Source organism: Pelophylax lessonae (genome assembly GCF_965119305.1).
Source record: "Pelophylax lessonae genome assembly, chromosome: 1".
Classification (NCBI taxonomy): Eukaryota; Metazoa; Chordata; class Amphibia; order Anura; family Ranidae; genus Pelophylax; species Pelophylax lessonae.
Window position 1 is genome coordinate 117,950,596 of NC_138768.1, and position 17,226 is coordinate 117,967,821.

At 38.4% G+C, this 17,226-nt stretch overlaps 1 protein-coding gene across 1 annotated transcript in view; it reads left to right on the forward strand.

The window, feature by feature from the left end:
• Positions 1-17,226, forward strand: part of ADAMTS6 (ADAM metallopeptidase with thrombospondin type 1 motif 6) — a 448,695-nt gene that overhangs the window by 50,544 nt on the left and 380,925 nt on the right. Inside the window, exons 2-3 of the mRNA XM_082243714.1 lie at positions 3,815-4,262; positions 4,950-5,314. Coding sequence (XP_082099840.1) covers positions 4,166-4,262; positions 4,950-5,314 — 462 coding nt within the window. The 5' untranslated portion in view covers positions 3,815-4,165. The remainder of the gene's footprint in view (positions 1-3,814; positions 4,263-4,949; positions 5,315-17,226) is intronic.

The following is a 17,226-nucleotide window of genomic DNA, read 5'->3' on the forward strand; positions in this document are numbered from 1 at the left end:
TGTTGGGAAACAATTGTACTTGGCAGAATTCTTGATAGGAAAAGAATCTGTACATATGTCAAGGTTTCCTGGTGGAAGCCACTGAGTGTGAGTTGGATATATAATGTGTTTATATTTTTATATATTGCCTGGTTGTAAAATTGGAAGTTGAAAAGGGGGAGTATGTATTTTGATCATTTCTTGATGTTCCTAAAGAATAATGAAGTGGAGGTATATTGATATGCAGGATTAGAAGAAGAAAATGATACAATACAATCTAAAACAGATACACACATTTTTGAATGATGTTTCATAAAACCACATCTCAAAAACCTATTAATGACTACAAATAGGATTCATTACCCCATTTGGTGAACATTCCTTCTGGCTCATCATTCAAATGACTCCAGTATTTAGGTATCTCAGTTTGGAATCTCCCAAAGTTTGTGCACTTTGGGTTTGAGCTTATACTCTAAATATTTGAAATGAAAATCATCTTATGGAAGAGAGTTAAAAATTTTGACAAATGATTAATTTCAGATAAATTTGATTTGTTTTATTTGGTCTTTAATGGCTGTAGCTCCACCAAGAATATTGTGATCTCTCCGCTCAAGCAAGAGGACACTGAACACAAGTATAAATATATTTTTATGCAGGAACAATGGAAATATGAAAAGCATTTAGTACTGCAGATCTACATGTTATATACATGGGTAGTTATTCCATTGACTTTCTGTAACCTGTGCTGCTAAAAAAAGCAACCAAAAACTGATTTGAAGACTCCCAACAGATACAATTACAAAGTTAAATTAAAATGAAATCATTAAAACTTTGCAACTATATCTGTTATTGTGAATACAAAAATTTTAGTTCTTAAGCTCTGTTTTGTGAGCTGATTATACCAATAAGGAGTACAATTATATGTACTGCTGTGGATGCAAAATCTTGCTCAGTTGAATTGGTCATTTAAATCCTGGCATTTTTGCAATGGTGGAAGGAACAGACACACTGTCCAGCCTATAAAACTCACTGAGAGGCTGACAGCTGCTTTGGCTGGAAGGTGCACCAAGTGGTACTAACATTTAGGGCAATATGCGCCCAGTGGTGAATGCAAAGAACACAGACTTCATAGAGTTCTACAGGCTATCGGCAGTGGGGCTGAACAGTGTGCTTGTGACTTCTGCCCATGGAAAAATACCAGGATCTCATGCACAAGGGCTAAGCTCCCAGTGTGCTTGGGGCCAAACAAAAATTATAATTACAGGTGCTGCTATAATACAATACATTTTGTGGTTATACAGTGGGTTCGGAAAGTATTCAGACCCCCTTAAGTTTTTCACTCTTTGTTATATTGCAGCCATTTGCTAAAATCATTTAGGTTCATTCTTCTTCCTCATGAATGTACACATAGCACCCCATACTGACAGAAAAACACAGAATTGTTGACATTGTTGCAGATTTATTAAAAAAGAAAAACTGAAACAGCAAAGGGTCTGAATACTTAGGACCATGTGATATTTCAGTTTTTCTTTTTTAATAAATCTGCAACAATGTCAACAATTCTGTGTTTTTCTGTCAGTATGGGGTGCTATGTGTACATTCATGAGGAAGAAGAATGAACTTAAATGATTTTAGCAAATGGCTGCAATATAACAAAGAGTGAAAAATTTAAGGGGGTCTGAATACTTTCCGTACCCACTGTATGTGTTGCTGTGATACCATACAAAGATTTTTAGTGCTATAGAAACTTTTGAACGAAATTCCTTTAAAAGTATCACTGCAAAAGTAAGTCTTTAGCTCAAAGCACCCTTATATACAACTACATGTATAACTAAATGGGTAGTAGCCCTTTTACAATATCCAGAAGAACTATACAATATACAATTGTAAAATCGAACTTAGGGTGACAACATTGATAGGAACCCTGATAATATCCAAACAACGTTTGTTGTCATGTAAAAATCTCTCTTGGGGTGACAATATTGATAGGAACCCCAATCACATATAAAATCTAACCATGCTCTTGTAATGTAAAATCTACCTTTGACAACATTTATAGAAACCAGAATGATATTAAATGTTACTCACTTAAGCTGTCAGTGGCCATGAAGTCATGGCTGTTCAGTATATATGACCATTGGACCCGTGTTATGGTTTTCCTACCCTAACTGATACTCCCAGTATTCATCTGGACCAACAATCATTACATGGTCTTCAGGTAGTGGTTGGTACATGTAACTACACTGGATAATGGGGGTACTGCTATATGGCATATTTAACATATTCTAAGAGATTTTTGGATGTATATTATTAGGAACCGGTATTTTGTGGGAAGCTTCGTAAACTATATTGTTACACCTTATGAGATTTATTACATATGAGGGATTTGGATATTATTGGTTTTATAGGGGACATTTTCAGACTATTGTAGAGGTTTTTCATCAAATTGCGTGTTATTGGAAGGTCGTGATGTGAAGTTTTTTAATTTTGGAACTCTTGTTAAGAATGTTGTGTATTTCATTCTATTTGTGGATGTCTTCCAAATAGTTTTTGGTTCTTTTTTTGTGAGTATTTATCTACTCTAGATCTTTAGATGATAGAATGTTCATAGACACACAGAAAAGATCAGAATGAAAGGAACTATAGATGTTTAAAATGTCATGGGTAGAGTCTGTTCAGGCATATGCATAAGTGAACTGTTTTATCTGTCTGGAAGTTTGATTTTCTTATGTTCCCTTTAGCTTGACCTCATTATTATTGAAGAGACAACTGTATTGAACAAGTAGCATGCAAGTTATTTACTGACACAATACTATACAGTCCATATTTAGTGTGAGAATATTCTCCTTCACAGTCCCACCAGAATGAAGGTAGCAAGAACAGGAATCTACATGAAGTACATTATGAAAGTTTCAATTCCATAAACCTCCCTCTTTCTCTTTCCTTAGATTCTTCAATTAAAGTATTTATCACATTGTGAAATCAGATACCTTTACTTTCCAAAAAAAAAAAAGGGAGAGAAGAGTAAACTATATAATTTTTCCTTATGTCGTTAATGAAAAATGAGCGGTCTGGCCTTGACACATTATTTAGGTTAGCCAATTATGTTTAGTCTTTTAAATGTTTATTTAGGCTATGATGAACAACACTGGCTTAATTTAATTACTCCATATTTTGTAACATTAGTTATAACCACCAAGTTTTGATCATTCTGTCATATGGCTATGGGGGTTTGCCTTCCTTTGTATTGCATAGGCAAAATTTGCAAAATCTCTGCTAACTAAACGCCTGTTTTTTAACAAAACTGTTGGACAGGATAATTTGGTTGGTATCAGATTGGCTGGAGAGTTGAGCTGGGAATTTTATTTGGTTTTGTTTTGCATACGTTGCCCTTCCATGTGCTCCTTGCTGTGAAGGTCAGTTATAGGTGGGGGCAGTGGCCAGTTGTTTGTTACTAATGTAATATAGGTGATGGGACACACTGGACACCTTTGCTGCCATTGTGCTATGTGCTGGGTGTCCAGTGTCCTTTAATGAGGGGTGGACTACCTCCACGCTCACCTGCCCTCTATGCATTGGAATGCATGTGGTTCTACTATGGAGGCTCTTATAAATTTAGGACTGTAGAAATATTAGGATGCCTTGGAGCCGCTCTGCAGCTTATTGTATTTGCAAATGTGTGCTAACTAAACCCCTGTTTTTAACGCAAACTGTTGGACAGGTAATCCGTTTGGTAGCATATTGGCTGGCGAGTTGAGCTGGGAATTTTCTTTGGTTTTGTTTTATAGGCAAAAATAGGTTTGACTTATATATTCTTATTTGTAATTTTCTACAGGTACAGCAATGGCCCACTCTCATTAATTTTCCTATATGATACTTGAGAAGCTGCGTGAAGGATTCATTTTTTTTTGCTCTTCTGTCAGTTTCAACTTTTTTTGTGAGCATTTTAACTGGACAAAGACAAAATGGACAAAGAAGAAAGAAAATTTAGGAGACGGCCTTGTGTTAAGAAGTAAATCTTCCTTTGAAAAGCCACTAATCAAAGTGGTGGCGCAGAAGGAGGAAGAGTACATGGACTTGTTATGTTTCCGTTCTGGGATAGAACTAATATTGTAGGAGAGAGGTAGCCTCAAACAGAAAACGATTAAAAAAAGAAAGACGTGTCCGTTTTCTTGTTTTCCAAATTATGGAACTTTTGTGGAAGACGTTGACCTGGATATTGGGCCTTGTCATGGTTTCATCGGAATCTCACAGGGACCAAAGACTCACCTATCGATCTCAAGGTAGGGTTTTTCTATTAGATTTAACCAGGGAAGTCCACCAGTTTATCACTGATTAAAATTAATTTTCTGTTAGTTATTTTATATCACCCAGCATGTCAACATCAAAGTTCTGAACATGTTTAGGACCCATCCATCAAAACCTTTCATTGATAATATTACCACCTTCATATGCCAGCAAGTTGTATGGGTGCACTGTAAGCTCTTCCGTATGGTAAGAGCCACATTGTGAGTATAGAGTAGTATTTTCATACACATCTCACTAGGCATGAGATGTGACCTACATTTCCAAGCCCCACAAAAAATTGCGAAGCCTAACGGTAAAGGTTTTCTACTTTATCAAAAGGGCCTGGTTTTACCTAAATGGCCTTCAGAAGCTCACATCAGCCCACAAATGCTTCAATATGCCAGCCCATCTAGGAAGTGTAGTTTGCCAATCTGGGCCTTTCTTTGTGTGTGTAAAAGCACCCAGTTTCAGTTGCTATCTGTAATGTACTATTATTTAACTGTTTTACACTATGTCTGTAGGGCATTCCCAAGATAATCTACCAAGATATGCATATAAGGATGTCATTTGAACCTTGCTTAGAATAATGGCTGTTGTATTGGTCTAGTTTGTACTACTCCCTATTACTTTCCTTTTCCTTTGCATGGTCCCTTCATGGATTGGCCTGACTTGCGTGTACAAAGGGGAGTTCCTGTCTTACCTTGAACACTACCAGCTGACGGTTCCTATAAGGGTTAACCACAATGGGGATTTTGTCAGTTTTACTGTGAAGAATGACAAACACTCACGGAGGAAGAGGAGTGTGGACTCTAAAGATCAAGAGCAGGACGTTTCTAAATTATTTTTTAAAATTTCTGCCTATGGCAAGCACTTTCACTTAAACCTGACTCTAAATACGGATCTGGTTTCCAAACACTTTACAGTAGAATATTGGGGGAAGAATGGGCCTGAGTTTAAACACGATTTCATAGAGAACTGTCATTACACGGGATATTTACAGGACCAAAATACCACAACTAAAGTGGCTCTGAGCAACTGCAATGGCTTGGTGAGTATCTCATCAGCTTCAAAGTCATATGTTACAGTTTGTAGTGATTTGTGTTGCTGTATAGTTTTATAGCTTACTTTAAAAAAAAAATGTGAACCTGATTCATTAAAATGTAAGAAAAGGCAAGAACAAAAGAGCTGTTGGAAATTGCCACCACGTAAGAAAAGGCAAGAACAAAAGAGCTGTTGGAAATTGCCACCACATCTAAATAAATAATTGATTGGTTGCAATGGGCGAAAATTTTTTCTATTTTCCTTTCTCCAGTTTTAGTGAATCAGCCCCCATGTGATAAAGATATGTGCAATGATGTATTGTTTTAACTACAGTTTTTTTTTTAATGAAAAAAATGACAAATGCTGATGGGTAGACTGTTAATTTATCAACATAGATAATTGTTATGCTTGGCTTCTGGCTTAAAGCGCTTTTTAGCTTTAAAAATTCCCCAGTAAACTATTTACTTACCCAAGCACTTGCAGTTTGCTGCTTACTGGCTCCTGCCTTCTTAGTGCTGTTTCCCTGCACTTCAGGTCTTAGATCTCTAGAGCAGTGATTTCCAAGCTGCGGCCCAGGGGCCAGATTTGACCCTTTGCTAGCTTTTATCTGACCCTTGGGGCACTGTTCCTTCCTTCAATATGAGGCACTATTCCTCCCACTAATACGAATGAAGGGACACTATTCCTCCCACTGGTACCAGTGACTGGGCACTATTCCTCTCTCTGATACCAAAAATGGGGCACTATTCCTCCCACTAATACCAATGATGGCACACTATTTCTCCCACTGATACCAGTGACCGGGCACTATCCCTCCGTCCGATACCAAAAATGGGGCACTATTCCTCCCACTGATACCAATGATGGCACACTATTTCTCAAACTGATACCAGTGACTGGGCACTATTCCTCCCTCTGTTACCAAAAATGGGACACTATTCCTCCCACTGACACCAACAATGGGGCACTACTTCTCTCCATAATACCAATGATGGGACAATATTCCCTCTCCTACTAACCAGGTGCTATGTAATTTATTTACTCCCACTGGCCACCAAGCCCTGAGGCATTGTCTACTCCCATGGAACACGGGACATTTTTTATCCTTGCAGGTCACAGTCCGGCCCTCCTAAAGTCTGAAGGACAGTAAACTGGCTCTTTGTTTACAAAGTTTGGGGATCTTAGCTCTAGAGCAAACTTTAGGGGCTGAGACAGGTTGAGTTTTCAGGGGAGGAAGTTGGGTGGAAGGCGCCGGTCCTAATCTTACCTCTGTTGTTGCTCAGTAAGTGCACGGTATATCTTTGTGCTGTACTGCCGGGGGACAGGAAATTAAGGTACAATACTACATGTGCTTGCTTTTCTTGTTTCTCTAGTGGCAAAAAAGAAGTTCAATAATATATTATTAAGGAAGAATTATTATTTATTTTTTTAATCAAATGTTCAATTACTTTACCACTTACCAACCGGCCGCTGCATATATACTGCGGCACAGTGGTGCTATTGCACGAAATGATGTACCTGTACGTCATTTTGTTCAATAGCTACTAGATGGCACCCATGTGCCTGCCGAGGTGCTATCGCGCCTAGATTGGCTAGTGGAGATGTCGATCATTGGGTCCGACGGACCCAATGTATGGCGGCCACCTGCGATCAAATTTGATTTTTTTTACATTTTTTTTTTTTATTGGGAATGTTTTATAGCAGAAAGTAAAAAAATAACATAAAAATAAATAAATACATTTATATATATATATATATATATATATATATACATTTTTTTTTTTCAAAATTTCACTCTTTTTTGTTTATAGTGCAAGTTTGATATTTGATCACATAGAGGTGATCAAATACCACCAAAAGAAAGCTCTATTTGTGAGGGCAAAAAAGGACATACATTTTATTTGCTTACAGCGTCGCACAACTGCACATTTGTCAGTTAACGTAATGTAGTGCCATATCGCAAAAAATGGCCTGGTCATTAAGGGGGAAAACCTTCCGGTCCAGAAGTGGTTAATATTTACACAACATTTAGTGTGAAAATGTGGTCATACCTGATTTAATGCAGTTTAAACATGCAGAGTATAAAAAGGAAAAAAGTATAGCGCTAAAATAAGTAAAAAACTGGGACTTCAACAGGTGTGGCATTCCTGCAACAATCTCAGTCTGGATGTATGTGAAATACCCCATATGTGAAAATGAAATGAAATTAAAATTGTAGTACTTGCTACATCGTGTGTCAAAAAAAACGTACATGAAAGTAAAAAATCTGTATACCGTGTTGTAAATAGGTATGTACACATACAACTGTACACGTATAACCTGTAGTTTTAGTGCCTCCCCTAGTTAATCAAGTTCATAGTGTTGTCGAAAGGGTTCCTTTGTACGCAACATAGACAAATACAAAATTGTAAATTGGTCCTGGACAGTTTTCCAAAGCCTTAGCTTTGGCTTTAGACAGTGTAAACCTGCGGATGTGTTTTTTTTTTTTTTCAATCCGATTACCTGAAGGATGTAACCAGGTAAAGACTAACTGATAGCAGCTCAAGTAAGTGGAAAGGATTACCAAGTCACAAAGAAAATGTTCCAAAAAGCTCTATGCATTTTCTGGCTGAATCCATATCCTTCCAGGGATCAGCTGTCACTCTTTTCTTTGATTTATTATGTAGCTTCTTTTACATATCTCATAATGATATTGAGTTTTTAACTTTATTTTTTACATGAATTGCCTTTTGTTCTCTTTTTTGAACTGTTTCGTTTTATTGCATTATTGGCTGATCTAAGACCTTGGTCTTCTCCACACTAGTTGAAGTTTAATGAAACCCTCCTATATTTACAGTCGAGTAAGCTGCCATCTTTTAGCCTCTGTTTGTGCTGCAGTTGCCATGGTGTTGCACATGTGATGCGTTATGACACCAGCAATTTGACTTTGGTTAAGTGCACAAGCAACTGTGATTTGAATGTAAATGTTTAACAGTTAAATCAATGGCATTAGCTCTGCTTTGACATTTGTTCTCTATTGGAGGTGAGATGGTATTTCTTATGATTATTGGGCAGATACTTCTGTGTATGTATTTTGTTGTTCTTATGAGCTATATAGTTTTTGTTATGGAAACACTGTCAACTGCCCATTCAGGACAAGGAAACAGTATCTGTGTAATGGCCCCTTTTCACTTTGCCCCACTAGAATTCACCTTGCCATTGCTCTCCCACCACTCCTTCCTCTGTCGCTGTCAACCCCAGAATCCCCAGTGTAGGCTGGTGTCAGACGCAAAGGGGGGTGCTGACTTACTTGGTTATGTGACAGAGCTTGTGCTTAACGATTGGTTGCTAGAGCCAAGCACTGACACATTGGAGGAGGTCAAATACTCCCCTATACCCAGAGGCAATGGATATTTTTACTGGCTGGAGCAGCAGAAAGGGCAGTAGGAGGACACTGGCAAGGTGAGTACCAGTGGGTGGAGGGGACCCCTTTACATAGACATAGTCACTTTTCTCTGAATGGGCAAAGTGAAAGTGTCTTTCTTATAAAACTGTTGTATGATATTCTAGCAGTGCAGCTAATTGTATATTTTTCTTTCTTTTTGACTGTATAGATTCTACTGGAAGGTCTTAGTTATAATACATTTACAGTGCTGTTCGTTGGATTTGTTAGAAGAAAAATTTCTCCCATCCCTATTTAATTTTTTTTTTTTTTAATTCCCTCTTACCTAATGCTCAGTTGTCCTCATCAATTCACATGCTCACTGACCCATCAAATCCAGTGTTGTCCTGGTAGGAACTGCAGTCCACTGCCACATGCCAGGTCCCTCACCAGGATCTTCTTTCCTGAGGTCATTGGTAGCCAGCTGTTTCGTAGGGGTTCAAGCAACCGGCCCCTGCTGATACTCTGCCAGGCCCCCATCCTTCTCCTACATCTGGTGTAAGAAAGCCGATGCACCCTGGGATATGTAATGTGTATATCCCTGGAGGCACCAGGCATGGAGAACATCATTCTCTCCTAAGTGAGAATGAAGGGTGGGAAGGGAAGGGAAGGACAGATCCTGAATGTGAATAAGTAAAAATTTAAGTAAACAAGAAAAAGGGGAGCATAGGATTTCATGTTGTGGATTTGGGGGGGGGGGGGAGTGAGGGGAGCAAAGTGCCAAGACCCTTTCTTAAATTGTAAAAACTGTTTGGTCAGTTGCTTACTGTCTGTTAAGATTATCTCCATGTAGCAGTCAATCGGCAGCAGGGTTTCATGAGGTAGAATATTTCATTTACAGACTTTAAACCTGTTGATGAAAGCTGGAATTGTACCTTCACCTGATGAAACATGGTTCTCAGGTGTAACATATTAATTGCATTGATTAGAATGTGATACGTAGTATAAAATGCAAACTATGATTCACTCAAGGGGCAAATGGTTGAGCTGTGGTTTTACCATTCCCGCCCACCCCGGTAACCACTTGCCAACCGCCATAAAGCAGTTTTACTGCTACAGGGTGGCCACTGTGTGCAGGATCACGTGTTTATATACGTGATTCTGTACTTCCGGGTACGGGGCGCAAATGGGCACTGGATTACACACAGCGGGTACCATGGACTAGATGTACGCCAGCACTCGCTGATCATCAGCCACAGAGAAACAACCGCAATCTGACTATGTAAGCAAGGCAGATTGCATTCTGACAGGAGGGAAGGCATTGATCTTGTATCTCTGCAAAGCAGGGACATGGATCCATGTCTTCCCCTAGTAAAAGCACCTCCCCCCAGTGTAATAAAACACAGGCTAGGCAGACCGTTAACCTTTTGATCGCCCATCCCTTCCCAACCAGTGTCATTAGTACAGTGACAGTACTGATCAGTGTATTAGTGTCACTGGTTCCCCAAAAGTGTCAGTTAATGTCAAAATGTCCGCTGCAATATTGCAGTCCTGCTACAAGTTGCTGATCGCCGCCATTACTAGTAAAAAAACAAATGAAAGATAAGTAAATAAAAATATCCAATATTTTGTAGACGCTGTAACTTTTGCACAAACCAATCATCTTTTTTTCTACCAGAAATATGTAGCAGAATACATATTGGCCTAAATTGATGAAGAAATTTGATTATTTTTTTTTTATTGTTTTATTATTTTATTATTTATAGCAGAAAGTAAAACATTTCTTGTTTTTTTTTTTTTTTCAAAATTGTATGTCTTTTTTGTTTATAGTACAAACAAAAACCACAGAAGTGATCAAATACCACCAAAATAAAGCTCTATTTGTGGGATGCAATGTCAGATGACCGCACAATTGTCAGTTAAAGTGACACAGTGCTGTATCGCAAAACAAAGCCTTGTCAAATCCTCCGTAGATCAAGTGGTTAAATAGGGGCATGTAGCCACCCAAGGCTGGACATATGCCACAACTACAGGATTTGCTTTAGAGGCGTAGCAAAAATGAAACATTATGTCGCATCTGATGGGCAGTACTGCAGCCAATTGAGACCTATAACCATGGGTAATGCACACGGTTACAGCGCAGTGCCTTTCATATGCCCTTATGAAGTGGTCCACTTCAAATTGCTTTCAAAGACTTCCTGGGCAGATAGAAATCATCATAGCTTTCATTTGTTGATTACATCAGAATGTGCCAGCATGTTGTCATTGAATTGGCTGCTTGTAGTCCAACTCAGAAGTAAGCAGGAAAGAGTGACAACACTGCAGCTGACTTAAGCAAGTGTTGTCACTCTATGGAAAACAATTGCTGGTGAACACAGCTTTTTATGTATAAAGTAACTGAAAGCAAGACATATAGAAAAAAGTTTGCCTTTATACATTTGTCACTTTAAATTGACCTGAGCTCTTGGTTTGATGGGAGCAACCACTGAGCTCAGATAGGTAGGCAATAGATACTTCTGGTTGGTTGGTTCTGTTGGTGGCTGACTTTACGGGATAATTTGTTTTTAGTGAATCAGTGTTTGGAAGCATAGGCAGCAGAAGCGGTATATATTCTGTTGTTCTGATGTATCTTTTTTACAGGGAAATAAAGAGTTGATATAAAGTATATCCAAAGCCAATTTTTTTTAGTTTTGGTTATCATGGGGAAGGGTTGGACCTTCTGTTAAAATTTGTAGTGCTTTCTGTGGCCCGCTTGGCACGATTCACCCCTGTTTTTTTTACTGGTGACCATTGTCACCCAAGAAATAAATTAATAAAAAGTCCAATATGTTAGCATTGTTCCCCATAACAAGATCTGAGGAGAAATCTTCCAATAGGGACACCTATTCTGTGATCTAAGATGCATATTTCCCAAACTTTCCGAGTTTTCCTCTTACCTTGTCACAGATCAAGGGCAAAGAAAACCGCTCCGGTGATGCAGTAATCCCAAAAACATCCAAGAACAGGTGCAGGCAAGGATCCGCAATCCAGAAAATAGATGTGTGTAAGGAGAAAAAGCCGCACTCCGAGTTGAAGATGAATAAAAATCTGTTTATTTATATCAAAAAAATGCTAAAAACATCTCAAAGTACATCCATAATAGCCAGAGACACAGGGGGGGGGGGCACAGCGGTTGACGCGTTTCACGGAAAACGTCCGCTTAGTCGTAACCAGCGGACGACTGGTTACGACTAAGCGGACGTTTTCCGTGAAACGCGTCAACCGCTGTGCACCCCCCCTGTGTCTCTGGCTATTATGGATGTACTTTGAGATGTTTTTATCATTTTTTTGATATAAATAAACAGATTTTTATTCATCTTCATCTTCAACTTGAAGTGCGGCTTTTTCTCCTTACACACTTTCCTCTTACCTTCCCTGATGCATCCTTATTTTGCCATTGGGAATAAAGACATTTGAAAATGTAATCCTTCTGACCCTATTCAAAAAAGAAAAAAAAAACATGTTGGTTATACATACTGTACACTCCTTTACAGTAGGGAAAATAATTGTTTGATCCCCTGCAGATTTTGTAAGTTTGCCCACTTACAAAGAAATGAAGGGTCTATATTTTTTTTATCAAGGTATATTTTAAATAATAGAGACAGAATATCAACCAAAAATCCAGAAAAAAAACACATAAATCAAATGCTATCAATTAAGTTGCAGTGAGTAAAATAAGTTTTTGATCCCCCAAGGAAAAAATTACTTAGTACTTGGTGGAGAAACCCTTATTGGCAAGCACAGAGGTAAGACATTTCTTGTAGTCGATGACTAGATTTGCACACATCTCAGGAGGGATTTTGATCCACTCTTCTTTACAGATCTTCTGTAAATCCTTAAAGAAGTTTGGTCTAAATACACCTATAGAGGTGTACAGAGCCGCGCTCATCTAAAGTGCACTAAGTGTAGTGTTTTACTATAGTGAACCATTAATGGGTAATAGTATATATATTAAAAATAAATCAATAATAACAATTGATATGAATATAAATATAAATATAAAATGCATTAACAGTGGTGAATATAAAGTGCAACAACAATAAGTGAAATAAATCGCATATAAAGTCCCATGCACAGTAAAATAAATATAAAGTGCAGCAGCAATAAGTGAAATAATTTCACTTATTGCTGCTGCACTTTATATTTATATTCATATCAATTGTTATTAGTGATTTATTTTTAATATATATATACTATTACCCATTAATGGTTCACTATATTAAAACACTACACTAAGTGCACTTTAGATGAGCGCGGCTCTGTACACCTCTATAGGTGTATTTAAACCACTCTCACGTTATCTACGATTCAGCTGCAGCTCCTTTATATGGTTCACGCCTATATGTTGCACTTTATGATTCATTAATTCTGCATAGAATTCACAGGGTACACAATTTATTTCATTTTTAGCTTTATTTGCCATTTGCGCAGGTACTGTTGGCGATTAACGCCAACATATATATCTATCTTAAAGTAGTTTGGCTGTTGCTTGGCAATCAAAGTTTCAGCTTCCGTCATACATTTTCTGAAGGATAAGGTTTGTAGACTGACTAGGCCACTCCATGACCTTAATGTGCTTCTTCTTGAGTCTCTCCTTTGTTGCCTTGGTGGTATGTTTTGGGTCATTATCATTTTGGAAGACCCATCCATGACCTATCTTCAGTATTCTGGTTGAGGGAAGAAGGTTCTCATTCAAGATTTTACAATACATGGCCCCATCCATTGACCCCTCAATGAGGCAAAGTTGGCCTGTACCTTTAGCAGAGAAACAGCCCCAAAGCATCATGTTTCTTCCTTCAAACATGGCTAGTGGACTTGCCAATTAGCTCAATTTTGTTCTCAGCTGACCATAGCACTTTCTCCCAATCCTTCTCTAAATCATTTGGATGTTCATTGGCATGACTGTACATGTGCCTTTTTGAGGGGAGGACTTGCAGTGTTTGGAGGAAGAAAAATGCTGACTATGACCCTAAGAACACCATCCCTACAGTCAAGCAAAGAGGTGGAAACATTATGCTTTGGGGCTGTTTCTCTGCTAAAGGTACAGACTGACTTTGCCGCATTGAGGGGCCAATGAATAGGGCCATGTTTTGTAAAAATCTTGGATGAGAACCTTCTTTCCCCAGCCAGAACACTAAAGATGGGACATGGATGGGTCTTTCAGCAAGACAATGACCCAAAACATACCGCCAAGGCAACAAAGGAGTGGCTCAAGAAGAAGCACATCAAGGTCATGGAGTGGCCTAGCCAGTCTCCAGACCTTATCCTGTAGAAAATGTATGGAGGGAGCTGAAACTTCCAGTTGCCAAGCAACAGCCAAGGAACCTTAAGGATTTACAGAAGATCTGTAAAGAGTGGACCAAAATCTCTCCTGAGATGTGTGCAAACCTGGTCACCAACTACAAGAAATGTCTTACCTATGTGCTTGCCAACAAGGGTTTCTCCACCAAGTACTAAGTCAAGTTTTGCTTGGGGACCAAATACTTATTTTACTCACTGAACTGCAACTCAATATATAACATTTCCTGGATTTTTGGTTAGTATTCTGTCTCTATCATTTAAAATACACCTATGATAGAAATTGGAGACCCCTCATTTCTTTGTAAGTGGGCAAACTTACAAAATCTGCAGGGGATCAAACAATTATTTCCCCCACTGTATATCTGTATCTGGGCATGCTTAGTATATGTTGGTAATGCATCACACAGCACATGTTGATGCCCCTGTCTTCTGTTCCTAAAGCTGGGCATGCACTAATAGATAAAAAAAAAAAAACATTTGCACGAAAATTCATACAAGAATTTTCGTTAGAAAGTACTTAATATTGTTTGCGTTTAGCATTCGATTTTGGAACAAACTGACTTTCCTGAACTGAAACTACATATACCGCTGGAAATTCATTTGTCCCATCCTGCTCCTACGAATTTTCTCATCACTGTGGTCAAAAATGAATGTCAATTTAATCCAACTAATGATTAAAAAATGGAACGAATGTTCTTAAAACAAAAAACAATTGAATGAAATTCTACTAGTCTATGGTCAGCTTAAGACTTTAATTGTCAGTGTGAAACCTAATTTGATACTTTCTGAGATGGGGTTCTCTAAGCTGTGATATGATAGAAGAGTCTGTAAAAAGTACTGTACTACAATTGCTGAAAAAGAGAGAACACCAGCAACATTCTTTTAAGTGCTGCAGTTATATTCTCAAGTGTTTCCTGTATTTTATTGTTTTGGGTTTCAACTGATTCATTCATTCTGTAAACAAATCACTCGCAATGATGAATAGGGACACTCTGCCCTTTTTCTGCTGCCAGAGCATGCCTTTCTCAATAGGGATCATGTATCAGAAGTTTGTGGCTTTTAGTAAGTGCTGTGGATTGTTCCTGATACATCAGCACTGTGTTGCATACATGGTGATGAGCTTTTAGTCATGTACGCTTTTATGGGATGTTTAGAAAACTTGCTGAGGTTGAAAACTGTGGAATTTCTGGAAAAAAAAAAAAAAAAAATATATATATATATATATATATATATATATATATATATATATATATATATATATATATATATATATATAATACTTCTTTTGAGCATTTGGTAATTAGCGACATAATCCCAAAATATGTGTACATGTTTAATAGCACAGAAGGAATCACTTCAAGTTTTGGTTGTAGTGTTGAAGGGGGTAGCAAAATATCTTGTGTTGGGCCAAAGCCAACTCCACTAACCTTTTGATATTTCAGTTTCGGGTGTCCTTGGTGGGTTGAATCACCTACTGGCTTGTCGTATTTTTTTTTTAATTTAATATACATTTTTTCGTGCTTTTTTTCCTGAGAGCTCCAACTGCTTTACTGGGTCAGGTGGTGAAGCAGTGATCTTGGACACTCTCAGTAGAATATCATGCTAGGGCTAATTTTAGGCAAGAGTCAATTAACCTACCCACATGTCTTTGAAGCGTGGGAGGAAACCAGGGTACCTGTAGGAAACCCATGCAAACACAGGTAGAACATGCAAACTTCTACAGATAGTGTCCAGATCAAGATTAAAGTGAGAACCCCAGTGCTGCAAGGCAGACGCGCCAATCACTGTGTTGTATTGTATGTAGACTTCAGGAGAATGATTTCCTTTTAGTACATTTTATTTCTTGATTTTTCCGCTCTTCTGTTGGATCACTTTCTTGTCTAAAGCTGGCCATATATGGATGGAAATTTGTGTGGTTCAGCAGGGACTGGTCAAATTTTTATCCATGTATGGGCAAGCTGATTGTCCACAAGTAGATCTATTGAATGACTTGGGTACAACCAGTCTCTTGGATTTTTCTACATATGGTTACTGCCAGCGTCTATAGCTGCTGGCAGTAACCATTGTATTCTGCCAGCTGGGAATGCTCCCGGCGTACCCCGCTGGCAGAATACTATAGCACAATGGGAGGCATTCATCCATCAACACTGATACTCGACACTAATGGAAGGAAAGAAAATTGTATCATCTATGCCCTGCTTAACATGTGGACTTCTTAGTTGTGTTTGCTGGGTGCATAATGCCACCATTTGTCTTTACAATGGCTGCAGCAATGGTAGATCCTTGGAAATTTCAGAGTATGCATCCAACCACCAGATTCTCTAGGAGATACAGTTAGTAGACGTGTGATTTACACCTCCCACCAACTGCATTAAAGTTAAATACCAGTTTACAGTAATGTTGAGTTTTAAAGCAAACCTATGGTGGGGGGGCAGAAAAGAAGACTACTTTTTGCAATTAGCAGACCATTCTCTGAACACTAAGGGGTTGATTTACTAAAGGCAAATAGGCTGTGCACTTTTTGCACTCTTCAAGTGCAGATGCTCCAGAGCTTAGTAAATTGGATAAATCTTCACTATGTAAAGAGTACCCAATCTTGTGTAAGGAATATAAAAAAATTACACATTTGCTTGCACTTGACTGGATGATGAAAGTCAGCAGAGCTTCTGCTCATTTACTAAGCTCTGGAGCAGCTGATCTTGCAGAGTGCAACTGCACTTTGCAAAGTGCACAGTGTATTTGCCTTTAGTAAATAAACCCTTATGTTGCATCAACCGTATACCCCTTATAGAAACCCCATAGTTTAGGGCCATCTTGTCCTGAAAATAAACAGCCAAGGTTCCTGAATAGTGATGCTGGGAAAGAAATTTGCTCCATCTATGGCCTGCATAAGGATCAGGCTGGAGAGGTTGGAAAACAAAAAAAAGATAAGTAACAAAATAAATTAAAAAAGGATTTGTGGAGGGGGTGGGGAGGAAGGGTTATAAGAGTGCAAAACTTTTTTTTTATGTGAAGGTCCGACTTAATGTATGGTTAGTTTGTCACCAAATGAAAAGGCTCACTACAGTAGCTCCTGAGCCAGGAATGTGACTTCTAGGAGTTCTGTATACAGAGAAGTATCATTTCTCCCATCACACCTTATACTCTGGATACTTGAGAATCCCCTGTGGGTAAGATATGACTAATTATTAGTTTAAAACAGCACAACGGTAATTTAA